The sequence below is a fragment of the Balaenoptera musculus genome, chromosome 20, assembly GCF_009873245.2.
Source record: "Balaenoptera musculus isolate JJ_BM4_2016_0621 chromosome 20, mBalMus1.pri.v3, whole genome shotgun sequence".
NCBI lineage: Eukaryota > Metazoa > Chordata > Mammalia > Artiodactyla > Balaenopteridae > Balaenoptera > Balaenoptera musculus.
The window spans coordinates 18,361,963-18,389,929 of record NC_045804.1 but is presented as its reverse complement, the minus strand read 5'-3'; the positions used below and the strand labels follow the sequence as shown (position 1 = coordinate 18,389,929).

Genomic DNA, 27,967 nt, shown 5'->3' with positions numbered 1-27,967 from the left:
TTGATCCGCGATTTGTGTCCAGTATAAAATGGAGAGCCTTAGTCTGAGAGGAATTATGTAACAAAGCGTGGACAGTTTACTCAAAGATTTCATCGAGTGAGCCAGAGAGTAAGACGATTATAATTCTCTGCCGAAGGATAGGTGTCTTACGGTGCCGGCCTGTCCCTGAACTGGACCCTTTGGCGGGAGGAGGTCGGCAGCCAGTGGGTGGGAGGGGGACCCATTCATAAAACCCAGGGCTCCCGGCTGGCTCCTCTCATTGGCCCTGGGGGGAGGAGGCGTGTCCTGCGGGTGGAGCGAGCCCCGGGGCCCAGGGGAGTGGGAAGATCCACGCCTGGGTGCGGCGAGGGGGCGTTTCTCTCCTTTCCCGGCAGGACTTTACCCCTCGCTGTGGTCCTCCTCTCTCCCCCGGGGTGGGGATGGTACGTCCCACCCTCCTCGCATTCCCGCCCCTCCGACCCTCCTCCCCTCCGGAGCAGTGGCGCCGCCGCCATCTTGGCACATCAGGTTGAGGAAAGAGCCAAGCGCTAAATTTGGGGGCCCCGAACAGGGAGACCCTCCCGCGGTAGACAGCGAGACCTACCCAGCCCTCCTCCCCTCCCTGCTCGGCCGCGGGGCTCTGAGGCGCGTGGAGGCCGGCTCGGTTCCTGTCAGGCCCGGGGAGGAGGAGCGGGCCTGGCGGCCGCTGCCACCCCAAAACGGGCGATACCACCCAGGCGGGGAGGAAAGGGCCTGGTGACGGCGGGGCTGCTGCACCGCCCGGGGGCGGGGTGCGGAGCGGGCCTGCCGGCTCCCTGGGGCGGGGCGGGAAGGGCGGAGCGTGGGGCGGACGGAACCACCGGGGCGGGGTGGGGAGGTAACGGGACGGGCGCGACCATGGCGCGGTGAGGGAGCGGGGGTGGAGATCGGTCCGGGGGAGGCCTGGGACCGCTGGCTTGTGCGCCGTCTCGGCCGCCCCCCCTTTCGCTGCCGCCGCCGCCGCCCCGGGCATGTCGTCCAACTGCACCAGCACCACGGCGGTGGCGGTGGCGCCGCTCAGCGCCAGCAAGACCAAGACCAAGAAGAAGCATTTCGTGTGCCAGAAAGTGAAGCTATTTCGGGCCAGCGAGCCGATCCTCAGCGTCCTGATGTGGGGGGTGAACCACACGGTAACCAGCTCCCCGGCGCGCGCCCCTCCGAGCGCGGCCCCGCGCGTGCTCACGCCCCCCGCAGTCCCGGGCCTTTGCCCGGCGGGCCCCGCCAGTGACGCCTGCAACCCCTTGCCAAGCCAGTTGCACGCCCACCCCACCCTTGCACGCCGTCCCGGCCGGGTGTGCCTCCCCGCGCGCCACGCGAGGCCTGGTGTCACTGTCGGTGGTATGCCGTCGCGTCCTTCCCTTCCCTCCAGTCCCTCAAGCTTCCTGCGTCTGGCTTCGAGCAGCTCCTGGAGCGCAGAGGGAAGGCCTGGGTGGGGTGGAATGGCTTTCATCCCTTCTTCCTCTCTTCTCGCCTCACCCCGTTTGTTGCATTTGTTTTCCCCCTTGTTCCTTATAATTGGCTGCCTAGCTCCCTGTCCAGTTGACAGGGCAAGTGGCATTGGCCTGCCTGAGTATTCCTCTATTTCTGGTCGTTTGGTTGGTGTAGCTGCTCAGAGTTTCCCCATCCTCCAGACCTCCTGGCCACTGACTGGAAATCCTCCTTGGGTTTCCTTTTTTTCTTCTTGATGAGATGTATCAACTGGAGAAGCACAGGCTTCCTTGGACCACAGACACTTTACCAGGGTCTTCCTGGGTTAGGGAGAAGGGAGAATGTAACCATTTGAGAGAAGGTGAGGCCTGCTTATGAGGACCACTCATAGTAGAAATGATGTGTCTTCCTGAATACTGTGGTGTTCATGTCAAAGATGTTGACTTCTCAGTTCTTGAGCTTCCTATTGTATGGTCATGAGGATGTGATAATGGACAGCGATTAAGGTGAGAGAGAGGTTCCCTGGATCCTTGGGGTGTTTTGAGATTGGCCAACAGCTCCTGTTGGGAAGTTGGAGCCCCGCACAGTGTTTGAGCTGGAGGACTTCGTTTGTGTCCTGTTTGTTTGGGGTCTTCTTTCTCTTCCAGCCACTTGCTCCGTGCATTCTGACCATTTCATTGAGTCCCTACACCGGCAATGAGAAGAGGAAGTAAAAGGACCTGAAATGCCAGCTTCACCAACTAAAAGTTTGGAATGAGAAAAATGAAGCTAATGGCTTGAGTTTCCCGTGAATATCAGTTCTTTAGGCTCCCTGACTTTTCTGAGCACTTGAAATTGCCCACAAGACCAAATGATGACAGAGGGGCGCAGGGCCAGCAGGACTTTTTGCTTTGCTTTTCTAGAAGAGCCTCTGGCTGGAGATTGATGAACCATAGTCTGAGCTGGGGTTTTAGATCTTTACCGCTAATACAGAAGTGCACATGTGGATCTTGGGCAGGTTACTGTTTTCAGTAACCTCACTGAGGTGGACGTCCTGGCTAGGGTAGGGAGAAACGCTGGTTTAATGCCTAGACGTCTGGGAGCTGCTTTGATTCAGTAGTCCAGCAGCATTTGTTGCCACTGCTTCCTGCTGCCTCAGGGGTCATCTGACAATATTGCAAGGGAAACTGGGTCATCAAAATGTGAACCCTGTGTCCCTGCCTTGAAATCAATCCTTGATTTTGTTGTGCAGCTTGTTTCTCACTAGAAAGCATCCTGTCTGTATGGAGAATTGGTAGAGGTCTGAGAGTCAGGAATGTTACAGCTAGTCGTAAGGGACTTTGGGTCCCTTATTTTATACATGAAGAAATGGAGGCCCTGGATGGAGGATTAGGTCGCCTGTGGTCACAACAAAAGACACAGCTTGTTGTCCAGTACTGTGGGCTGTGTTGGCCGATGGTGGTGCTTGAATAAGAGGTCTCGTTTTCTTTGCCTCCTTTTCCTTGTCCTGCCTCTCATCCAAGTGCCAGGACAGATGGGAATTATGGTCTTGTTAGAGAACCTGAATGTACGGCCAGGTGTGTGTGCCTGTGCCTGCCAGTTCCCAGGAGTGTGTGTGGTGCTTGGTTTTCTGATAGGCAGGCAATGAGTCTCCGGCACATGAAGAGGCATCAGTGATTCCTAGTCACCCTCTTTTTTTGCTAACTTTAAGAAAGTTTGTTTGAGAGCTAGCTGGGAAGGCATTGACTTTAAGCAAGACCCAAGCCTCTGGACATAATGAGCGAGCACCTCAGGGGAAATGCACTGGGCACCACTGCCCTGGACAGGCCGAGCTTTGGAGCTCAGTTAGTCAAAAGTTTTCTTGCTTTCGCTTGGCCTGCAATAAGGTCTAGGACTTCGTGGGTCCCCATGGGAAATGGAGCATCTCCCCAGAAGACTATAAAATCTTGCAGTTCTCAAGGGGGTCAAGACCACATTGTTTTGGTGGATTGATAGCCTTTCTTGGAGGTCACCTTCCTTCAGAAGCCCACCGTTGCAACTTTTTGCAATCTAAGTTTTCAGGTATCACCTTTTCTTTGATTCTTTAGTTTCTCACCCATTTAAGCGTTTAGGCTGTGATGGTCTATGGTTGATGGTGTACGAGACATGAAGGATGGATATGTCTTTATCTGTAGTACAAGTCAGTTACATACTCTCTCATGAGGTGGTTGGTTTAATTCTGGGTGGAAAAAGAGGCCTTTGAACTCAGTGTTGTAACAGGAGCTCCTCTTGTAGACAAGAGATGCAGCCTCTGGACTTTGCGGAGGAAGACTGTGTAGGAAACAGGGAGAAAAAAATCAGAAGACTTTGCATCTGTCAGGGGAGAACTAATAAAGAGAGAAAACCAGAGTTTTAGTGAATGAAATACAGTCCAGAGGGTCTGGAGTTAGGGAAGAGGTGGCCTGGGAGAGGGGTGTGGAGACCGGAGGAGGCAGACCTGGCTTGATGACCTGTTGGCCATTTTAGGAACCGGGTGTGTATGAAGCCTCACCCCAGTGATCAGAAGGAATAGGGGAGGTTGATGGTAGCTATGTTTAACTATTTGGGAAGCTGCCTGACTCGTTCTTCAAAGTGACTGCACCATTTTACATTTCCACCAGCAGTGCGTGTAGGTTCCAATTTCTCCACATCCTGTCAACACTTGCTATTGTCTGTCTTTTTTATTATAGCCACCCTAGTGGATTTGAAATGGTATCTCATTATGATTTTGATTTGCATTTCCTAGATAGCTAACAATGTTGAACATCTTTTCATGTGCTTATTGGCCAGTTGTATATTTTCACTGGAGACATATCTATTAAGACCCCTTGCCAATTACTTTTTGCCCATTTTTAAATTGGGCTATTTGTTTTTTTATTATTAACTTGTAAGAGTTCTTTATATATTGTAGATACAAGTCCTTTATCAGATACATGTTTTGCAAATATTTTATCCCATTCTTTGGGTTATCTTTTTTACTTTTTTTTTTAAATTAATTAATTAATTTATTTATTTTTGGCTGCATTGGGTCTTGTTTCTGTGCACCGGCTTTCTCTAGCTGCGGCGAGCGGGGGCTACTCTTTGTTGCAGTGCGTGGGCTTCTCATTGCGGTGGCTTCTCTTGTTGTGGAGCACGGGCTCTAGGCACGTGGGTTTCAGTAGTTGCGGTGTGTGGGCTCAGTAGTTGTGGCTCGCGGGCTCTAGAGCGCAGGATCAGTAGTTGTGGCGCACGGGCTTAGTTGCTCCACGGCATGTGGGATCTTCCCGGACCAGGGCTCGAACCTGTGTCACCTGCATTGGCAGGTGGATTCTTAACCACTGCGCCACCAGAGAAGCCCTTTTTTACTTTCTTGATGGTACCTTTTGAAGCTCAAGTTTTTAATTTTGATAAAGTCCAATTTATCTATTTTCCTCTGGTTGTTTGTACTTTTGGTGTCATATCTAAGAAGGGTTTGCTTAACCCAAGATCGTGAAGATTTACTCCTATATTTTCTTCTAAGAAAAACTCAGCGTTTTCTAAGAAAAACTCTTTTAGTTTTAGCTCTTACATTTAGATCTGTAATCCATTTTGAGTTAATTTTTGTGAATGGTGTGAGGAACAGATTTATTCTTAAGTCTGCTCAGTTCTCTCCCACATTCTACCCCCATTCTGTCCACACATTTTCTTTGCCTAATGCAGACCCAGAACCTCCTTTCCCTGCCTTTTTCTCTTTTCCTGCTACTTTAAAAATCTTTAGTAAATAGGGACTTCCCTGGCAATCCAGTGGTTAAGACTCCACGCTTCCAATGCAGGGGCCATGGGTTTGATCCCTGGGAACTAAGATCCCATGTGCCGTGCAGCGTGGCCAAAAAAAAATCTTTAGTAAATATTCCTGCTCTAGTGAAGCCTTTGGATGAATTTGTCCTTCAGCACACCTTCCCACCTCACAGAGAACACTGGGACTCAAACAGGAAAAGAAAAACCAAGGTGTAAAAAGGAGGAATAAACCCAGGGGTGGATTTGTTGGCACCTGTGGCTCTCTGTTTTTGCCCCTTTCCTTTCTGGAGTTTCACATCTCGCTTGGACCTCCTTGGTCTCGGGAATGTGTTCCCCAACACGTCATGTTTTGGGGATGGTGGCAGGTAACAAATGATTGTCGGTGGTGGCCAGCCCATTGATGAACCACCCACAGAACCCTGGGACATGTCAGGAAGCCTGCATGCCCAGTGCACGCCTCCTGGGTAGCAATTCCTATGAAGGTCACAGAGGGGAGTGGAGGCTTCTGGAATCAGAAATTCACCAGACTAGAACTAGTCACTGAATTTTCATGTCCAGTAGGATCAGCACAGAGTAAACTCTCTGCTCCTAAGTTGTTTCTCACTCAGCTTGTTTAGCCTCCTCATTATTTATGTTGATGGCTCATAGAGTTAATCTTGCAGATAATCCAAAAACCACTTACATGATGTGAGATACAACAGACTTACCATCCTAATACGTTCTGTTTATCGTGCTACTCAAATGAGTTTGCATTCCGCAAGTGCACTTCTGTTGAAGGTGAAAGAGGTTGGCCAAGAAATGTGCTAGATAGTAAAGGAAGGGCACATCTTCCTGAAACATTGCTTTAGTCACAGCCTTTCATGCTTAAAGCTTTTGGTCACTCTCCTTTATTCTCCTCTCCCTGGCATTTAAGACTCTTTACATTCTGGTCGTAGCCTCAGTAGCTAACCTTAATCATCTTTCCCATCCTCCAGGCCATGAACCTTAAGCATGGTCACACCAGCTTTGCTATCTTTTTCTCTTTATCCTAGTGTTAGCCATCTTTCAGTCCCCCTTTTCTAGCCATCCATCCCTCCATCCAACATTTATTGTGTAACTAATGTGTGCCAGCCATTGTGCTAGGGACATAAAAATGGGTAAGGTAGTCTCTTCCTTCTAGGGGCTCACAGTCTAGTGGAGAAATCAAACATGTAAGCAAACAATTACCCAAGAGAATGTGATATTTACGATATAAAGATGCACAGGGGAATGAGTAACCAGTTCAACCTGGGGAAGACAGGGAAGCTTTCACAGAAGTGTTATTTAGTCAGATCTTGGATGATTCTCTTAGCTTTATTCCTTCTTCTATTCTTGCTGCCATAGTCTATTACCTGAACTATTGTAGTAGCCCCATAAATGATCTTGCTGCTTCTTATCTTTGCCCTGTCCAATCCTTACTTGATTTTGATTCCAGAATTACCTTTCTATATCACCCATCTGATCATGTGAATTCCCAGACTTAAACCTGAGAGGACTTCCCATTGCCTGCATAGTTAAGTCCAAATTTATCATATAGTGGACAAACTAAGTTCAAATTCAGGCTATGTCCCTTACTATAGCTTTGGAGTAGTAATTTTTCTCTCTGAGCTTCATTTTCCTTTTCTATAAAATGAGCATAACACTTTCCTTGCAGATTATTAGGACAGAGGAAAGGAATGGAAAACACTACCTTAGCCAAGGTAGCTAGCTGCCCATAAGAAGGATTGCACAGCACAGTGTAAAGAGCCCAGGTTTTGGCACCAGCAGACCTGGGAGCAAATCCTGACTCTACACATATTGTCTGTGTGACCTTGAGCGAGGTGCCTTGAACCTTTTGCAAAAGGCAAAATCAGTTTAATAATAATTCATGTGACTATTAAATATTAGAAATATAGAATAGGATATATATGTGAGATATATGATATATAATAATATAAAGCACTGGCTACTTACAGACATTCCATAAATAGAAGCAGCTGTTATTTACTAATATTGATAATATGTGAGGCTGCTCACCTGTCTTTCCTGTACTGTCTCCCTCCACTACTTATTACCTCTGTCCTACCCTGCCACTATCCCCCCGCCCCCCTACCTAAAATGGGCAGTATACTTTTACAGCTCTGAGGCTTGTTTCTGACTGTTCCCACAGCTGGGATTCCCTTCCTCGGGTTTTGTGTTTTGTTCTTTTTTTTTTTGGAGAACTACCCTCCTAGGCCTTTCTCACAGGTGTTTCTCTATAGCTTCCTCTAGCAACCAGCTCTCCCATGCCCAGGCAGAATCAATCATTTCTTAAGCTACTTTTCTGTCTACCTTTACGCATAACTCTATAACACTCATCACGTTGTATTTGTTATTTGTTATCTGTCTTCCCAGGTAAACAGAGACCATATCTTTTCATTTTTGTATCCCCAGCTTCTGGCACAGTACTGGCACATAGTAAGGCTACACTGAGTAGAAGTTAACTGAATAGAAGTTTGGCAGAGTCTGAGCCAGATCAGAAAAGACCTTAAATGCTAGGCTAAAGGAGTTAAAACTTTACCCTGAGGTTGGTGAGGAGCCATGGAAGATTTTTAAGCAGGGTGTAACATGATCTTGTTGTGGGTTCTTCCAGTGTCAAGTGCTCTTGGCAATACCAGGAGGGGCATTAGGTTCCGTTTCTAGCCTGAGGTGTAAGGGCTGGCCGTCTGACTCTGACCATATCAACCTCACCCTCCTCTGACATGGCTGTTCTGTTCACTGGCCCTGTGTTCTCACTCACTTAAATGCTCCTTGACTTCAAGACTTACTGTATCATGGGTTTGTGTCATCTCCCGGATAAGAGGATAAGCCTCCCACTTTTGTGTGCACAGTGCATACAACGCTTCCCTTGCTGCACACCCCCTTCTCCCTAACATAAAATGAAGCATGTAGTAGGTATTTCAGTAAGTGCTTGTTCAACTGAAATTGAATAGAACTCTCTGGGGATGTAAAATTTAGCACAACTAAAAAAAAAAAAAAAAATAGTACAGCTAATCCCTAGAGTGAATCATCTACATGTGGCCCAGTGGAAATGAGGGTGAGTCTACGTAGTTCAACTATATGGATTGTTCAGCAATATATTATCTGTTAGAAATTTCCTGCTGTTGGATTGTATAGTCAAGAATAGAGAAGAATTGAGAACTAAAAACTGACCAACTTACAACTATTCAAACTATGCTACACTTAGAGTTACACAGAGAATTAACGAATGGAACATCCCTGAATAGCTCTTGTTAGAATGATTCATCCTGGCTAAGGGGCAATTGACCCCTCGCAAGCAAGTGTTTTAGTCTTTCCTAGTTCTCCCAGTAACAAGCCCTGGCCATGGCATAGTGTCTGGATTTTAGACTAACCCACATCAATCAGTAGCAGATACTAGAACCTTTTGGTATAAAACCATATTCTTTGAGCCAGTGATATGTTCTTTTTAGCATGGTGGAATAAGCTAGAAAAGGCAGAACTTAACTTTTTTTAAATCTCAGAGCCAGGCTTAATATGCCAGGAAAAAGGAAGTGGGACAGCTACGATGAATTGTTTCTATTGGCAGAAAAATGATGCGGAATGGTTTCCTCTCTAGGCACTTACTAAACAACCAGCTTGTCTTGTGAGCACCCCCTGGAATGGTAACTGGCAGAACTTTTTTCTGTGGCTGTTGAGCCAGTGGTGGGCGTCTCAGACCTGGACGCTGGGAATTTTAAGTGTACGATTTGAGGACTTTCGACAGATGATGTACTCATGTAGTCATCATCCTAAACAACGTATAGAACGTTTCTAATAGCCTAGAATTGCGCCTCTTACGTCCCTTTATAATCATCCACACCCCCCACAACCCAGGCAGCCCCCTACTGGATTTCTGTCACTATAGATTCTAGAATTTCATATAAATGGAATCATACAGGCTGTACTTTTACATTTATGCCAGTCAGTTATGCCAGCAGTTTATTGTCTCTGCCCCACTGCCAACTTACACTGCTACCCTACGGCCCCTGCCCATACACATACACTCGTATGCCTTCCTTCATTTCCCCGTGAGTAAATTGGGTTTTTCACCAATTCTAGGAAGGTATGGTTTCCCCAGCCCAGTTACTACATTAACTTGAACTTCCTCCATCCTCTGACATTTCTAAATAAAAAAGGTTTGGAACATGAAAGGAGCAGCAAATTACATGGTATTTCCCCCCATTTATGCTCCTGGAGGAGTCCTAATGACTAGGTTATTCCCTCACTGCCACATGGGGCCTCATTGAGATAATAGGATTTGCAAGGAAAGTATCCAGGAGACACAAGACTGTGCTCCCCCTGCCCCCTATCCATTAAGTCAGGACTAAGGTTTCCTGTCTAAATCCTGAATGCATTAGTGGCAACTGGGTTGGGGGTCAAATGTCAAATACTCTGCTGTGATGGGAGAGGACATCTGCGGCTAATTAGACCACTAATTGGCTAAACTGGGGATGGGGAAGGGCAGGAGCTGCCCTCTCAGCTCTGCACCAATGGCAAGCCAGTTCCCTGTGCAGCCTCCAGCTCCCTGAAGGGGGATGAAGGACAATGAGAAGGTTTGTTTGCAGTGGGGGCAAGGCACCCTCCTGCATCTCCCCCAGTTCAGCACAAGAGAGGACACAGCTTTAGGCACTGGCCCTGCTTTCATTAGGAGAGTAAGAACGAGCCAGTGGCCAGATGTCTACCTCTTCTGCTCACTTTAAATTTAATCCTTTACTTTGGAGATAAGAGTTACATACCCACATAAACCCATCCAGCTTTCTTCTTGCCCCAGGCTGATTTCTTGAGTGGACCCCCAATTGTAATGAAGATGTCCAAAGCCCTCAATTAATACTCACATAGGTTGGGTGATATTTATTCATTGATCCATTTATTATTGCATTTGATAAATACGTATATAATACCTGCCATATGCAAATCGTGGTGCCAAGTACCATGTGTGGAGCCTCCGAGGCCAGTTAGATGATCTTTGCTTGCAAAGATCAGTGATAGGATCTTGCCTAGCTTATAGTCAAGCAGGCTTGTGAGGTTTATAAGCATTAACTGCAATGTGAGGGAGGCTGTGAGATGGCCAAGAGATGGATACAAACAATGCTTCAGGAATTCCGAGATAGGAGAGAACATTTATGGTCTAGAGAATCATGGAAAGCTTCATAGGGGAGGTGCCTTTTGAGCGGGACCTTATCAGGTGGGGAGAATTTCAGTGGGTAGAGATGAAGTTGGGAACTTATTTGAAGAAAAGAACAGAAATAAAGACAAGGAGGGAATCCATGGACATGTGTTTGGTGAGATGGTGGCATCCGCGGTGTAGCACATTGTCTCTCTGAGGCAGGTGGCTCGGCTGAGAACCTCACTTTCCCCTTGCTTTGCAGATCAATGAGCTGAGCAATGTCCCTGTCCCTGTCATGCTAATGCCAGATGACTTCAAAGCATACAGCAAGATCAAGGTGGACAATCATCTCTTCAATAAGTAAGTTGCCTGCTGAGTGGGCTCAGGTTTTGTGGGCAGTTCTTTCCCGCAAGGCAGAGCGCTTCCCAGACCTCACCGTGGTGAGAACAAGCAAGCACCTAGCAGGGTGTGACAGCAACACCTGGCTCACAGAGCTGAAAAACTGGCTGGGAAAATGCATTCATTATGTGCCTCTCCCCCTTGTGCCGTCCTGTCATCTCAGTCCTTTATCAGCCTACCTCCAGTGTCCCTCAGGGCCTGTGGCTCGGCCCAGGGTGATTCATCTAGGGCCAGTTTAGTTAACAGTGAGCTGCTCGGGAGCTGAGGTAGTAGCTAATACGAGGCTGACAGCAGTGGCCCTATCTTGATCTTAGTCTGAGGCAAGAAGCTGCCAGGCATGTTCCTGGCCTGGGATGCAGCCAAGCTTCTTTCTTTCCAACTAGTGTGTGAACAACAGGCGGAGCATGGTGCCCAGGGGCGCTATCTAAAATCATTCTTCCCGTTTTTGCTCACTGTGGCTTCTTGGATTAACACCGGTGTCTTTGTCTCAGACTTTGATGGAGCAGCCGTCCCACCTGGCACAGTTTGGGGCCTGCTGTAGGCCCTTTAGAGGCCTTGCTTTTTCATCCTCCTATGGGTCACCCAAGGAAATATTTGCTGCTCACACTCTCTTCCTTTCTGCATTTGAATCCTGGTTCCACTCTCCATTGTCTCACAGTCTCCACCACCTCACCAGCTGGGCTCTGTCACCCCACCATTCCCAGACTGTTAGCCCAGAGGAGAAGCTTGATTTGAAAACATCCATTAGTGGCCTCTCTCTGCCATAGTAAGTAATAACATCATATTCTAGAAGCTGTCTTCATAGCTGCTACTTGCTAAGTGGCCCCCTGTATAGAAGAAAAACTGTGTTTCTCCTCTACTCTCACATCACTACTCACTTCTGATACCAAATGTGTGTGTTTCCCACACATCAAGCAATTCTGTAGGACACTAACTAGGTGTCCTACAATTCAGTTCAGTTCTGACACTCTCGACCTGGAGTTAGCATCAGGTCTCACAGGTTAAGGGCTGAGTCCCTCAGGACTGCCCCTCCACCCCGCTTTGGACGCCAGTCTCAAGTCCAGGTTGTCACCTGTGCTTCTGACCAGTTTGCTGTAGATCAGAGATTCCCATGACCCTCCCCCTTGGGTTGGATTAATTTGCTTGAGTAGCTCACAGAACTCAGGAAAACAGTTTACATACTAGATTACCGGTTTATTATAAAAGGATACAACTCAGGAACAGCCAGATGGAAGAGAGGCATAGGGCAAGGTACGTGGGAAGGGGCAGGGAGCTTCCATGCCCTCTCCAGGCACACCACCTGCCCCAAACCTCCACGTGTTCACCAACCTGGAAGCTCTCGAACCCTGTCCTTTTGGATTTTTATGGGGACTTTTTTATGACAGCATGATTGATTAAGTCATTGGCCACTGGCGATTGATTCAGCCTCTAGCCCCTCTCCCCTCCCTGGAAGTCAGGGGTATGGGACTGAAAGTTCCAACCCTCTAGTCCTGGTTGGTTCCCCTGGCAAAGAGCACCCATCCTTAGAGGCTTAACAGAAGTCACCTCGTTAACATAAATTCAGGTGTGATTGAAGGGGGTTTGTTACAAATAACAAAAGACACCTTTATTGCTCTTACCACTTAGGAAATTCCAAAGATTTTTGGAGCTCTGTGCCAGAAACAGGGACAAAGACTAAATGTATATTTGTTATTATATCCAATTTCACACCACCTAAGGAAGGAGAGGCAGTGCTACCCTGTGAGGCAGGAAAGGGGGTTGTTCTGTGCCAGAGGTCAGGGCTCAGGTGTGGCCATTGTACCAGGGTCCATGGTGTCCACCACATTGACATGTTGGCCTGAAGTAGACACCCAGTATCTTTATTTGTTTTTTCATCTTTCTTGATTCCTTTTGTCCTTTCAGCAACTGTTTACATGCTAGTTATTAGACTGCAGTGCTATTTACTAGAAGATCAGGCCCCTGCCTTCATGAGAGGCCACTGCTTTTTATTTCCTTGAAGTCTACCATCCTGGAGTAGTCAGAGGGACATATTTCTTTTTTTTTCCCCCTCAGTTTTATTGAGATATAATTGACATACAGCACTGTGTAAGTTTAAGGTGTCCAGGATAATGACTTGACTTACATACATCACGAAATGATTGTCACAATAAGTTTAGTGAATAGCCATCCTCTCATATAGATACAGAATTAAAGAAATAGAAAAAAAATGGTTTTCCTTGTGGTGAGAACAGAGGGCCATATTTCTGAAAGGGAGTTCCCAAGCAGGTTGACTGTTGTCAAGATGGAGGATTTGGAGGGGGCATCCCTTCAAGGTGATTCTCTTCCCTCCTGGGAGTCTGTGGATTGACTAAGGAGTGGGGAGGGCGTAGACTGGTGCCAGCAGCCAGCAGACGAGGCTTCATGAAAAGATGGGATCCCAGTCATCTGACTGAGGACCTCTTCAGTCTAAAGCACCCTCTCCTTCCATGCCAGTGGAAGCCAAGGGCAGGGCTTCCTGGGTGTAACCATCTTCAGGATGTATTGATAGGAGCATCCCCAGAGGAGGGGGGACCTTTGATGAGAAAAGCCTTTCCCTTTAGCAGTCAGACTGACATTTACCTCACAGCAGCTCTTCACATGCGGCCACCTACCTGCAGCAAGTACAGCACTTGTGAAGTAGGGCCAACACTCAGTCTCACTTCTCTGCAGGTAAGGTTTTTTTTCCCTTTAATGTAAATTTTATTGAAAGATAGCATGTACTCAGAAAAAGTACACAAATCATAAGAATACAGCTAGATTAATTTTTACAAAGTATATACAAGGAATGTGAAGTTCTTAAACTTTTACACGCTCAGAATCACCTGGGGTGTGTGTTAAAAATGCAGATTTCTAGACTGACCTCCAGAATGCTGAGGGCTTAGCAGCCTCCGTTTTAAGTGCTGCAGATTGTTCCGATCCAGGTGACCTGTGGACCACACTTTGAGAAGTCCTGACGTATGAGTTAGAGGAAAAAGAAGTTCACAAAAACATGTCTCTGCTTTTCCCCAGAGAGAACCTCCCCAGCCGCTTTAAGTTTAAGGAGTACTGCCCCATGGTGTTCCGAAATCTCCGGGAGAGGTTTGGGATTGATGATCAGGATTACCAGGTACGGGGTGTCTTTGCAAAATCGGAGGGGTTAGGGAGTGGAGGGGGGTCAGGAAGCCACAGGATAAGTAGGGAACCAAACGTGTCTACTGTTCTTGTGCTGCGTCTTCCTGTCGTGTCTCACTCCAGCCCAGGCAGTCTTTCTCCAGTGTTGGTGGGCTCTTGGAGGGGTGAGGGCCTTAGAAGTGCTTCTCATGATGCCTCACAGGCTCAGGCTACTCTCCCTGGGAGGGAGCACAGTGGGAGGGAGAGGGGTCTACGGAAGCTGCTTCATTGTAGTCTGACATTCCCAGTCTAGGCTGAAGAACCCTTCTCCTTCGTAGTTTGACTTAAAAGAGAGAATTATTGCCAGCGGGAGATGAGGCCTCTTAAAGCTGATAAGACAGATTATAAAAGGAAGACTTCAAGGGTAGTGTAACTTCTTGCCAGGTATGAGTGCCACCTCCTAAACTCCCCTGTCCTAACGTTGGGAGGGGGGCTAGGCATGGCAGGGCAGCTGCCCCCTTCAGGGGGTGATCATGTCACAGAGGCCTTTAGCCTATTGGGAGGAATCAATCCCAATATCAGGGACATTCTAGTCTGACTCATTGTCTGGGGCTTCTATTACTTCTCCACCTAGCACCTTCCTTGGACTTCTTCCCCTGGCAGACAGCCTGGTGGTGAAGGTGGGAGAATTTTCCACTTCACTTGTGCAGCAGTAAGAAATACAGCTGATTTTCAGTTGTCTGTTGGGGGAAAAAAGGAGTGTACAGCCTAGTGAAATCTAAAATGGATGCTCACATCTTGTAAGATATTGTCATTCCTCCCATCCCACTCCCAGGAAGTCTTTCACAGAGTAGATCATGAGAAGCAGGGTCTCCCTCCCCTCTGTCCTCCACTCCAGGGGGCCTCCTGAAGAGGAGGGTGAGGGAACGTGAGAGGAGGAAGAGATGCCAGGGACTTGAACAGCCAGGACCAGCCATGTCCCAGAGGTGCTGGGAGGTCCTCCAGCCCCTCCTACTGGGACCAAACCCTGAACTAAGTCATGCCCTGATTGGAGCATGAGGGTTTTGGAAAACTTCTTGCCATTATTGGCAAGGTTGCTCGGGTATCTTCCTTCCACGGTGGCTCTTTCCCTTCCCCTTGGCCATCTAGCCACATCCTGTATTTTTTCTCTAATAGACTTGTGGGCAAACAATTGTGCTCAAGACTGAAATAGGGGCAGGGAAGATGGTGTTCAGGGAGGGGACTCTCTGCTCTTAGACTACCAGTGACTTAGAGAGACAGGAAATGCTGCCTGGAAATGAGGCAGGGGTAGAATTATGCTTGTCAACCCTCTGTCTTGTGACCTCCTGAAGGTCTTTTCCCAGCATCTGCTTGGTGAACACATCTTTTTGGTTGACTCACACCTTCCCCTGCTCCCTCCCCACTTGAGGCTTCTCCTGCCTTCTGATCCTAATGGGAATGGGGCTCTGAGAAGGAGCAGGGACAGAGCTAGAAAAGCTCCCCAGATCTGCCTCGTAGCTCTGCAAAGATAAACAGGAGTTTGAGGTGAGGGGAGAGGTGTCGGGCAGAGTGGTGAGGACCAGCTTCCTGCTTTGGGAAAGGTTTTCCAGCATGAGGGTACATACAGGAAATAAACATGACTGTGTCCACTTCTTTATGCTTGACTTCTTGAATATTTCCTAAGCTTTGTCTTCGTCACCCCCAAGAGACTGGGAAAATCATCTCATGTTCCAGGTGAGGAAACTCAAGAGTAGAGAAGTTCCATGGCTCACCCAAGGTCATATTACACGTGAGCATCAGGATTAGAACCCAGGCCCCTAACATCTGAGGCCGAGTTTTAGTTTCTAGAGCAGGCTCTCTAGGATCAGAATGAAAAGAAATATTTCACAGTCAGTCCTCTTCCCATCCCAGTCAAGGATTAGGAGCAGGTGGTAAGGAACAACTCTTGTCTCTCTTATGGAAGACTTTTTGGGAAAGATGTGAATTTCCCATGAGAAAGGGGGTGGATACGGTCCCATCTGTCTCGGTGTTGTTGGCCTTAGAGCAATCTGACCCATAAGAGAAGACTCAGAATAAAAGTCAGAGTCTTCATTCCCCTCCCAAGACCAGCTTTTGTCTTGGTCCATCAGAATTCAGTGACGCGCAGTGCGCCCATCAACAGTGACAGCCAGGGCCGATGTGGCACACGTTTTCTCACTACCTATGACCGGCGCTTTGTGATCAAGACTGTGTCAAGTGAGGATGTGGCTGAGATGCACAACATCTTAAAGAAATACCACCAGGTATGGTGAGTCAAGAGCCTCAACAGCAGAGGATGGGTTAGTGGAAGAGGGAGAGGAGCCCCCGGTAGAGCTTCTTGGGGAGGGCTTGGTCCTCTTTGGTAATGGCAGGTACCTCCTGATAACCAAGCACTTGCCCTCCCCCAGGGCCGTGTTTCTGTGAGGTGAAATGCCTACTTGAGAAAAAGAGAAAAGAAATGAAGGCATGTTATGGATGCAGTCCCAGCTGAACAGCTGTTTCTCGCCAGAGGTGGAAAGTTTTCACACTCTGGCACCTGCCTCGTTTATTCTGAAAGAGGTCCTGTCGGCTCAGCAGGACTGCTGCTTCTCCCGCTCCCATTCTCATCTCATCTGGAACTTGCCCATGAGAAAAGCAGGGAGTGCCTGTCCGAAGCCCGCCTGGGTCTTCAGGGAAAGCTGGCTTCTCTCTGGCCACCTGAGAGGTGGTGAAAGGGACTTCTGGTGTTTCGGGAGTTACAGCAGAAAACCCTGGGGCCTGGCATGGGCGAGAGCTTTGGGTACGAAGCCATTCGGTTTTCCCAGGCGACCGCATCACAGCCCTGCCTCTGCATCCTCTCTCTGCCCTTTGGCTTTCCCGTTTCAGGCTGGCAGAGAAGATGCAAGTCCTAGATCAGTGATTTTCCTGCAGAATCCCAATCGGATGAAACCAAAGGGGCTCTGCACTGCCTGCTCAGCCTCTCACCCTGCCTTGCCAGTTAGGGGTGGTGGAGGCTGTTACCTGTTGTAAGTCTGAGGAACCCCCGTGACTTCACAGAATCCAGTTTGGAAACCACTGGTCTAGAGGCTAGAATCCCAGGGAGCATGTTAGCCCAGGAGGAGCCCCGTCCATCCTGGCACCTTCACCTGTTCCTTCCCTGCCTTCCTTTCTAGTTCATAGTGGAGTGTCACGGCAATACCCTTCTGCCACAGTTCCTGGGCATGTACCGCCTGACTGTGGACGGCGTGGAAACGTACATGGTGGTCACCAGGAATGTGTTCAGCCATCGGCTCACTGTACACCGCAAGTATGACCTCAAGGTAAGGGGCCCTGTGTTTCCCAGCTCTGTGGCCTCCCTCTCGCTGAGGCTTGGAGCGGCCACGACTCCAACTTCCACATAATGGGAAAGCCGGAGTGTATGTTTTCGCGTGGGCAAGTGGCTCTGGAGTTGATACGCCTAATTCTTATGAGCCAAAGGCTGTCTCAAGTCCAGGTGACAGTGACAAGAGGTTATTGAAGCCCCCAACGTACCATATTTATGTAACAATTGATGTTTTTCAACTGCTGTCAGGGGGATGTGCACACAGAGGGCAGCAGTGCGGGGACAGGCGGTGCTGACGCAGGCACCCTGGCAGCTGTCCAGGCCCCATGGACTGACACCACAGGCACATTTCTAGACACGGACACAAACACATGTGTGCCTGTGAACCACAGCACTCCGTCGTTCTTGAACCTGGCTTCCTGACTCCTGTCTCCTCACACCACTCTCCCTCTCTCTGCTGCAGCTGCACTGGTTTCCTGTCTGTTCCTGCAGTGCCCGTGCTCTCCGCCTCCCCAGATCTCACATAGGCTGCCTGCGATCGTTTCTCTCCCTGCCCTTTTCTCCACCTCCACCTTCCCCCACCTAATTACTTCCTACTGAACCTTCCGAGCTCGGCTCAAATATCAGTTCTTCTAGGAAGCAGGCTTTGGCCACTGCCCCTCCCCAGTCTGGAAGCTGCCCCTGTACTACATGCTCTCAGAGAGTCCTGCCTTCTCCCCTGTACCACTGAGCACCGTTGTAATTAACGGATTAATTAATCGTGTAACTCCTGCTTACTGTCTGTCTCCCCTGTTAGAAGGAGGGTTCCTTAAGGGCAGGGACTGAGTCTCTCCATTCAGCCCCGTATCCTGAGCATGTGTCTGGTATATAGTCAGAGCTCTGTAAGCGGTCTGTGACAGAGGAAGTGAACAAGTTGCTGCCTCCTGGCCCCTCTAGGAGTCTAACCAGCCTACTTGAGTTCACCTGCTGCCTCTCCCTAGAGACCGGTGCATGTTTTTTCGATCAACGGAATTTGCCTCAGCTGGACTTCTCCTGACGGCTCTTATCCTTTCAGGGTTCTACTGTTGCCAGAGAAGCGAGTGACAAGGAGAAGGTATGCTGGGGCCTGTGCTGCTCACTTGTGGAACGGGTCGCTGGGAATCAAAAGCACCTTCTGTTGGCCATCCTGTCCCTTCCTCTGCTGCTGCCCCAGCCTCGTTCCCAGACATGCGGTCTGTTGATGTGAAACGCTGTGTCACTAAGCTTGTGTCTGTCCTCATCCTTGGCCTAGGCCTTGGTCTCCAGCCTTTTCCTTTGCCCTTGCTGGGTTCTTCATCGCCCTGGAGGGCTGGCAGTTTCCATCTCAGTCCAGCCTGAATCCGTGGGTGGCTGGCTGCTTGAGCCGTGAGGTGGTCTCAGGGCTCAGCAGGAAGTCCTTTGGTCAGTCCTCATTGTCTGACTCGTGCTACATATTTGCCATCCCTGCCTGCCCAAAGCTGGGACTGTAGACTCCTGGACTGAGCTGTTGATTTGGCAGCTTGGCCACCTTTGTGCTGAGGACCCTTTCCTCTCCTGTACCAGTGCCCCCAGCAGAGGACTCCTTGGGGTGAACAAGTCAGGCCACCAGCCTAACACTGCTATTGCTCTCTCAGGCCAAGGACTTGCCAACCTTCAAAGACAATGACTTCCTCAATGAAGGGCAGAAATTGCACGTGGGAGAAGAGAGTAAAAAGAACTTCCTGGAAAAACTGAAACGGGATGTAGAGGTATGTATTTACCCTCGTTTTTACTTTGGTTGAGCAGGACCTCCTCTTGTTCCCAGAGCAGGAACCTCTTTAATCTTAAGAAAAATTGAATTCACCACTTCCCAGGAGTGTGGACAAGAGGAAGGGTGGTGATTTGAGCCATGCAGGTAGTTATTTGCATCTAAAGCTAGTGCAAATGTACATTCCATCTGGGGGGACACAATTTGTGCCAGTAGAACCTGTGTAACTCGGTTTGGAGTGCTTTCCCTCATCTCTTCTCTAGTCTGTTCCAACCCCTTTTTCAGACTCCTCTTCAAGCTTCCTTTCTGGTGGTGTCCCTATAGTGGAGGGGGCATCCAGCTGTCAGAGTGACAGGAGACCAGCTATTAAGATCCGCCAGCCGTGCCTTTCTCTGGCTCCGATTCTCCACTTACCTAGCAGCATTCTGGTTGGAACGGGACTTCCTGTGGAGAAGCTCCTTTGGGGAGGACAGGTGGTAAATAACGAATGTGATATCTGATAACTCAATGTCTCCTATTTTTTTTTTAAATACTTATTTATTTGGCTGTGCCAGGTCTTAGTTGCGGCACGCGGAGCTTCGTTGCTGCGTGCGGGATCTTTAGTTGCGGGATGTGGGATCTAGTTCCCTGACCAGGGATAGAAACCTGGCCCCCTGCATTGGGAGCACAGAGTCTTAGCCACTGGACTGCCAGGGAAGTCCCAGTGTCTCCTATTTTAATAGATTGGGAGCCTGTTCATTAAAACCAAATTCTATAAACTTTAGAAAATGTTTTCTTTTTTTATTGTGGTAAAAGATGCATAACATAAAATTTACTATCTTAACCATTTTGAAGTTGAGTGGCATTAAGTACATTCACATTGTTGTGCAACCATCCCCACCATCCATCTCCAGAACTTTTTCATCTTCTCAAATGAAAACTCTGCACCCAAGAAACACTAATTCCCCATTCCCCCTTCTCCCTTGCCCCTGGCAACCACCATTCTACTTTGTGTCTCTGTGAAATTGACTGCTCTAGGAATCTCATATAAGTAGATCATACAGTGTTTGTCCTTTGTGTCTGGCTTATTTTTACTTACCATAATGTCTTCAAGGATAATCCATGTTGTGCTATGTGTCAGAATGTCCTTCCTTTTCGAGGCTGAGTAATATTCCATTGTATGTATATACCACATTTTGTTTACCTATTCATCCATCGATGGACACTTGGTCACTAGTTAAGGTTAACTAATTAATCTAGTTTCTAGTCTCCAGAGAAATAGAATAGGGTGTAGATAGATAGATAGATGTTTATTATAAGGAATTGGCTCACATGATTATGGAGGTTGACTCGTCCCAAGATCTGCAGTTGACCAGCTAAAGACCCAGGAGACCTGATGGTGTAGTTTTAGTCCAGAGGCCAGCAGGCTTGAGACCCAGGAAGAACTGATGTTTCAGTCTGCATCTGAAGGCAGGAAAAAACTGATGTCCCAGCTCAGAGGCAGTTAGGCAGGAGGAGTTCCCTTTCACTCCCAGGAGAGTCAGCCTTTTCGTTCTTCTCAGCCCTTCGACTGATTGGACGAGGCCCACCTACTTTAGGGAGAGCAATCTGCTTTACTCAGTTTACCAATTCAAATGTTAAGCTCATCCATAAACACCCTCACAGACATATCCAGAATAATATTTGACCCAATTCCTGGGCACCCAGTAGCCCAGTCAAGTTGACACATAAAATCAACCCTCACACTTTGGATTGCTTCATGGTGAATAATGCTCCTGCGAACATGGGTTTAACAGACTTCTTTTTGTTAGTAAGCTTTACCTTAACCACCCCCTACTATGTTTGTGCTTTTATTCTGACATTCGGTTTGTCCAGAGTCTTTTCCTTTTCCTACTTTTCTCCCTACTCTGCCTTCAAGAAGAATTTAAGGCAGTTAACACAATTCATTTGTTTTCACTTGCATGTTACTTTATAAATGTTTGCAGATGGACAGGAGGGGGTGCTGCTCACAGAGTCTCTCTTTTCTGGGACCCTGGTCCCTTCTTCGGCCTTCAGAGGGCATTGTCCAGAGGTGCTTGCAGTGGTGCCCCTCACCTTTCTTTCCTGAGGAGATTCTGCTGATCTCCTACCACTGGGGCTTCTTATGCTTTTAGTTGTCTTCTGGGCCTGTGCATAGAGCCGCTCTGGTCCTATTATGATCCTCCGTCTAGTCAGTCAGACAGTTTCCTGCAGTGCTGCAGGTTCGTTTGTGACCATGGCAGGATGCCTGGCACGTGGCTGATGGTGGCCGCTGGCTAGTTCACAGAGGACTTGGACCAGTGACTCTGGCCTCATACTAGTTAAACTGGGATGCCAGTTGGCCATTTCCATCCTGTATCGTTCCCACGCTCTTTGTTCTTCTCCAAGTCATTGAGTCCTAGCTCAGGAGACTTAGATACCATCCTGCTCCCAGCGCTCGTTATATGGATGAGAAATGCGCAGTGCAGCGTTCCATTATTTCTTTCCTCCACCTCGCCATGGCCTCTCTTGATCCCAGGCAGAATTGGCTCTTCCCTCTTCCTGCAGTGCTCCTTCTACTTTTACTCCCGCAGCCTCTGCCTGCCTGACTTCTCTTCATTCACTGGGTCAGGCTCAACTCCTTTCCTCAGGGAGGCCCTCTCCCCGCTGCTGTCGACTCCCACAGCTCCTCGCCCTTGTGGAATGACTGTCTTCTCCATTAGACATTGAGCTCGTTGAGGGCAGAGGCTCTGATGTCTTATTCTCTGCTGTATTTCAGAATGGGAGAATTAAGTTGAAAGGAATGCCTTTTCTCCCCTTTCCAGATGCCACTTTGCCTCTCCAGATGTCCCATGTAACCTCTTCCTCCCATCTCCCCTGCCCCCACCTCCCTAGTTCCTGGCCCAGCTGAAGATCATGGACTATAGCCTGCTGGTGGGCATCCACGATGTGGACCGGGCGGAGCAGGAGGAGATGGAGGTGGAGGAGCGGGCAGAGGATGAGGAGTGTGAGAACGACGGGATGGGTGGCAGCCTGCTCTGCTCCTACGGCACACCTCCGGACAGCCCTGGCAACCTCCTCAGCTTTCCCCGGTTCTTTGGTCCTGGGGAATTTGATCCCTCTGTTGATGTCTATGCCATGAAAAGCCATGAAAGTAAGTAGGAGCCTCTGCCTGCCTGCCCCGTCCCCAGCCCTCATCCTACCCCGCTCTCCCCCACTTCAGTGGGCCTCCATCTTATTAACTGCTGACTTTGGCCCCTTTCTGCCTCCATCCTGGGTCACCAGCAGTAACTCTGTCTTCTGGGGCGCTGGGGTCCTTCTCTGTCAGGCCTTCCTTCACCTCTTTGCTTATCCTGGATAGCTGAGGCCTGGTTTAGCTCTGGTTCATGGGATGGACAAAACCTCCTAAATAGTGTCACGTCAACCCCACAGGGTGGCTGTGAAGATCAAATAAGATGAGAGCTATGAACGCTTCTAAGAAGAACTCCATGGGTCGTTCCTTTCCTCACATTCAAAATGATAGGGATGAACCTGGATGTCATACCTGAAGGGTTATGGACCCAGCTGCTTTCTGCTCTTCTCCCTGCCTCTTCCTCCTTTCCCGCTTTCCCTCCCCCTTCAGGTGCCCCCAAGAAGGAGGTTTACTTCATGGCCATCATCGATATCCTCACGCCGTATGATGCTAAGAAGAAAGCTGCACATGCTGCCAAAACAGTGAAACACGGGGTGAGTTCTCCCTGTCTCCGCCCAGGCCCGCGGGCTGGGGCCTCAGACCCCCAGGGAGGCCGCCTGCTCTAAGGAGGTGCTCTCCTGGCCCTTCTCCCAGCACAGGGAACAGGAAGAGCAGCCCGCCCGGTTGCCTTGTGTTCTTTCTCCGCCATCTACGTCCCATCCTCTCCCTGCAGCTGGCTGATGTGCCCAACTTGTTTTTCCCCTAGTTCTCTGGCTCCTTCCCCCAGGGCTGCTGGACATGGCATGCATCTTGTTGACCGCCAGTAATAGCTTTGTTTATATGCCCACACTGCTCCCCAGAGGCCTGTTTCCCCATGGGCTTCAAGCTACTGTTCTCTAAACAGGGGCCCTCCAGAGCTCTGGGGCCTCTCTGCCGCCTCCCCACTGTCTTGTTCCTGCTTCAGTGGGAGCAGCCCTGGGATTGTGAATCAGAGGAGCGGGGCCAGGGCACTTCTGAGACATGGGAACCTTTTCTCAAGGTGGCCTGCCCGGCTGGGGGCGGGGGGTAGCATTCAACTCTAATGTGGAGCCAGAGGCTCCTGAATACCCAGGCCCCTCCTAGGCACAGCCTCCTGATTAGGGCCTCTGTGTATTACAGGCGGGAGCGGAGATCTCAACTGTGAACCCTGAGCAGTACTCCAAACGCTTCAACGAGTTCATGTCCAACATCCTGACGTAGTTACCCTCTACCTTCAGCCAGAGCCAGAGTGCTGGATGTGGGGTCGGGGATTGGAAGAGGGAGAGGGTGTTATTTGGGCTGGATGGGAGGGTGGGGAGCAGAGTGGCGGGTAGGGGAGGGCTTTAGCAATGCGACTGCAGCCTGTGACACTGGAAGAGACTAGCTGGAGAGGAGGGGATGTGCTGTGTGTGCGCGTGCTCACAGGATGTAACCTCACCTGCTTACCCTTGATTTCCCCCCCATTTGACCCAGGTTAAAAAGGGGTTTCCTTTTTGTTACCCTGTAACTTTTTAAGATACCTTGGGGCTAGAGATGACTTTGTGGGTTTATTTGGGTTTTGTTTCTGAAATTTCGTTGCTCCAGATTTGCTATTTATAACAATGTATGTCATCACCCTATCCACCCTCCCCATCCCTGACCTGCTCTCACTTCCCTTCGATTAGAGAAGCACCCATAGACCCAACGAAGGGTCCTCTCAGAGCAAAGCGCTCTGGTGCCACAGGAGAGGAGGTTAGACACCTCTGCCCTCCCTGCTGCATTTGATCTTGTCTAGATTAACTTTTAATTTCATGGAGTATTGTGCACAGCTTCCTCCACTTTTTCAGCCTCAGCTCCAAGTGAAATGTTACATGATTCCTCCATCTAAATGCTGTTCTTCCTGAAGGAACACTCCAGATCAACATCAGGCATCTTGGATCAGAATCAGAGATCTCAGAGGGGAGTGAGTTCATCCTCATGGGATGGTAAGGGGTCGGGGGCTGCTGGGCTCTCGGACAGCTGGTTCTCAGAGAACCCCATGATCATCACCCAAGCTCCTGGGCTCTCTCGGCCCCTGGAGTTCAGATGTCTTCTCTGTAAAGCCTCCCACTGAGTCAAGAGGAACTAGAAAGCACCTTTGGATATAACAGGACCCTCGTGCTTAAATGGTTATTTCCCCTCGGGAAAGCCCAGAAAAGCTGATGAGTGTCGAATGAGGTCTTGTGCCCTTCATCCATTTACTTCCTTCTGACCTTCTCCCAGGCACTCTCATTTGTAGGTGAGCTTTTAGTTGGGGGCAGATCTCCATGTGCCTGGGGTGCTCCTTGCAGAGATACCTCTTCAACCCCCAGGGCTACCATGTAGGTAATCTGACTCCCTGTGGTTTGTCACCTGGATGGTTGTGGCCAGCAGGGAGTGGTGCCCCCCACCTTGGAGCGTGGCACCCAAGCCTGAGGTTGCTTCTGAGCCACTTGAGGATCTGACCTGGGAAATCCAATTTGGAGGCTTGATGTGTGATTCAACGTGGCCCCAACCTTGGATCTGTTTTTCCCCGATGTCCCCTCTAGACTTTTCACAGATCTGCCACCCACAAGCCTCCTCAGGAGTGGCATCCTGCAGCTTCCTTCAGGGTCTCTACCCACCTTCTGAGCCGGCTACCTAAGCCTCAGAATTGTGTCCTTCTGCGATGCCATCAGAGCAGTCTGGTCTGGCTAGGAGAGAAAACAGCCCTGTGTTGGGGGAGGTACATTCCTGCGTCTTCTCACCATCTCACCAGGAACTGAGGTCTTGGGATGAGACACGGTAAAACTTGTAGATAACTCCGCAAATGGAAAGAAAGTTTGTGGAACCATTTTGAATGAATGGATTGGTTTCCTTGGCTCCCTGCAAACCTGGCCAAGCTCAGCTTCTGGAGCAGGAACAAGCACCATCTCTGTGCCCAACCCACAGTATTTAGGTCAGGGAGGAATGGAGACCGCATTCTTGGACTCTACTGGGGCTGTCGGAACCCTTCTGGAAGAGGCAGACGGGGGCCAAACAACTGCCCTGGCCCCAGGAAGGGGCTCTAGGTAGCTCTGAACGTCAGCAGCAAGACCGCGAAGTGACCTGGAGAAGAACTTGGAACCAAGTGGCTCGTGGAGAAAACAAATTTGACTTAGGAAGGGATTAGTAGGAATAATGTTTGGACTTTTTTTCCCCACCTCCTAATCAAGAATGAAAATTTGGATCTGCTCCTAGTCGAGCCCAGCATCTCCCAAGCTTTTCAGGCTGTCCTCTCGCAGCCTCCACAACCTTGGGCTCCCTTGGCTTCCTGCATTTGGTCTGCTGATCATGTCGCCATCATGAGTAACCAGTCATTATCAGTTGAAGGTGAGCTACCAGGTATCTAACTTCTTTAACATTGAGTTTTTGTGGGCTTTTGTTTTTGTTTTGTATATTGTTTACATTTTGAGAGGTAGCATTCTGTTTTAAATGCTCTTTTTGTTTCTCTGACAGTATTGTTGACCGGGTCAAAACATTTAAGCTGTGGTTTGGTGGATTTTAAATTTTGTTAAAAGCTCATTCTCTGTGCTATCTTCAAAACCTTGGGTTTGGTCCTTTAACTCCTTTGGCATTCAAATGTTTAAAAGCTATTTATCTTGTTCTATACAAGTTTTTTCTCTTCTTTTTGTAACGATGAAGATGTTAAATTTGGTTTGCAGTCTGAATGTAGAGAAAGTGAAGTGATCCCCAAACCTTTGTGTTTTTTCTCCAAGTCCCACCATGCCCTCTCTGGGCAGAAGGTGTCTGAGGGGAAGGGACTACCCTCACCATCACTCTTTGGAGCCATGGAGAAAAGCTGAATGGTCTCATGGCATCCCAGAATAATTTGGGGTCTCCAAGAACAAAGGCATAAGAATAGGACATGGCTGACTGGGTGAGGCCAGGATGGGGATAGGGCAGGATTCTTCTCCATTCTCTCCCTCTGCCATTTAACCAGTCACAGCTTCTCCCGTCCTGCCCCTCTTCTGAAAGTCTATGGCTGAGAAAACTCTAGTCTCCCAGGTCTCCCCACCAAAGTAAGGGGTTCTCTGAAAACTCCACCTAGACCACTAGAAGGCGGCCTCTGGCCCTTGTTCCTATTAATGAACCACTGAGTCTTTGTCCCCCAGTGCAAGCTCATTCCCTGTGCCCTGCAGTTTGGGGGGTTATGGGGCAGGCTAGGAAGCCAGCAGTTCCAGAAGCACAGCCTGAGGCAATGCTCAATGTCTCCTTATCTAGCTCAGGGGTTACTGGTCTGTGGGACGTGCTATGAGTCGCCCCTGTGGCTGCTCTCAGTGGCACTCCCTAGGTTCCCTCCACAGGCAGCTCGTCATCCCTTCTCCCTCTTCCTACTTCTGTTTCTCTTGCCTGTGCTTTAGGCCTCAAACAGGTACCCTGGTAGCGCTCAGGGCTTGGGACTACATACTCCTGCCCTACTGACTTTCCCCTCTTCACAGTCTGCCAGGGCCTGCCCCAGGGAGGTGGATCAAAGACCCAGGACTTTTCTCAGTAGCCAGTCCCACCCTCCTAATTGTCTTTTTACCAATTCAGGTTGGGAGAGAGAAGAAATTTCAGCAATCCCCAGCATTTGAGCTACTCAAGTGTTAGGGGCCAGAAGGGACAGTGTGTTTAAAACAACCCTTAGAAAGCTCTGGCCTTAGACCTGTGGCTCTTCCAGTTCCAGGGACCTCACTTTTTTCTGGCAGAAATGTGGGGAGGAGGCTCCAGCCTGAGCACAGGAATCAAAGGGAAAACATTCAAACTGCCCCCAAATCTACCAGCCATCTGCAGGCGGCTCTGTGACACAGCCCTAGCCTTCTTCTGAAACGTGCCACTTATGGAAGAGTGTCTCCAGAGGGACAAGGAGAATCGGCTGTCCCCGGCGGGCAATCCTTTGGAGGCTGGGGAGGAAACTTCCAGAGGAGCCCCTTCCCCTTACTCAGAGCCATTTTGGGAGGAAGTGGGAACCAACAACCTTTGGGGGAAGGCCTGGTGCGGCTCAGCACACCCAAGCATCAGGTCAGGTCATTGTAATAAAAAAATGTGAATGAAGTTTAGATTCAGCTTTTCGGGGAGCAGGATAAACTACCACCCCACCATATGTGTGTGACTTCTCAATTTCCCACTGCAATTTCCATTTTTTTTTAAATAGGAATTTTCAACCCCCTGGGCTTGTCTAATGTCTGCTCGGAACAATTCGAGACCCTGTTAACTGTTTTAAGATGCATGCATGTTAAGATGAATCTCCAACCCGAGGAAAAAAATAAAATTCAAAAAAGGTTTGTGTACACACCTGTTATGTATGAGTCCTTTGGAAATGAGCCTTTTATCTATCTTTTTCATAATTAAAAGGTTTTGGTCCCAGTTTTAGGGGCTGCTTGGGCTAAATCAGGGTATGGCTTGAGTTTGGAGAAAGAACAGTCAATGACTTTGGTCACCCACTCTCAGATGCAGTTAATAAGCAACGGTTAAGAGCACAGGCACCGGAGCATCTTCCCGTCAGCTGCCGTTACCACACTCGCTGAGGAATGGACCAACAGCCCCTCACTTCTCCGGCCGTGTAGAACCAACACTTGCTGGGAGCCACACACCCGACACACCTGTCCTAGCTCTCTCTTGACTAGCTATGTTGCTGACTTAACAAGTCACCTCTGTGTGCCTCCGGTTCTCCATCTAAACTTTTAGCTTAAAATCTAGTGGTTCTCAAAGCGTGGTCCTGGACCAGCACCTGGGAATCATAAATTCTTAGGGCCTTCTGCAGCTCTGAATCAGAAACTGTGCTTTAACACAGTGACCCCCAGCCTTTTTGGCACCAGGGATTAGTTTCATGAAAGACAATTTTTCCACGGATGGTTGGGGGGGATGGTTCAGGCGGTAATGCGAGCGATG

At 49.1% G+C, this 27,967-nt stretch overlaps 1 protein-coding gene across 1 annotated transcript; it reads left to right on the top strand.

Annotated features, from left to right (window-relative positions):
* The first annotated feature begins 867 nt into the window (after positions 1–867).
* Positions 868–27,370, top strand: PIP4K2B (phosphatidylinositol-5-phosphate 4-kinase type 2 beta). Its single transcript, XM_036835775.1, has 10 exons — positions 868–1,148; positions 10,605–10,702; positions 13,769–13,865; positions 15,979–16,131; positions 17,020–17,166; positions 18,223–18,261; positions 18,800–18,913; positions 21,784–22,042; positions 22,511–22,614; positions 23,219–27,370. The coding sequence occupies exons 1-10, from the start codon at positions 990–992 to the stop codon at positions 23,297–23,299; spliced, it is 1,251 nt and encodes a 416-aa protein (XP_036691670.1). The 5' UTR covers positions 868–989; the 3' UTR covers positions 23,300–27,370.
* Positions 27,371–27,967: the final 597 nt, after the last annotated feature.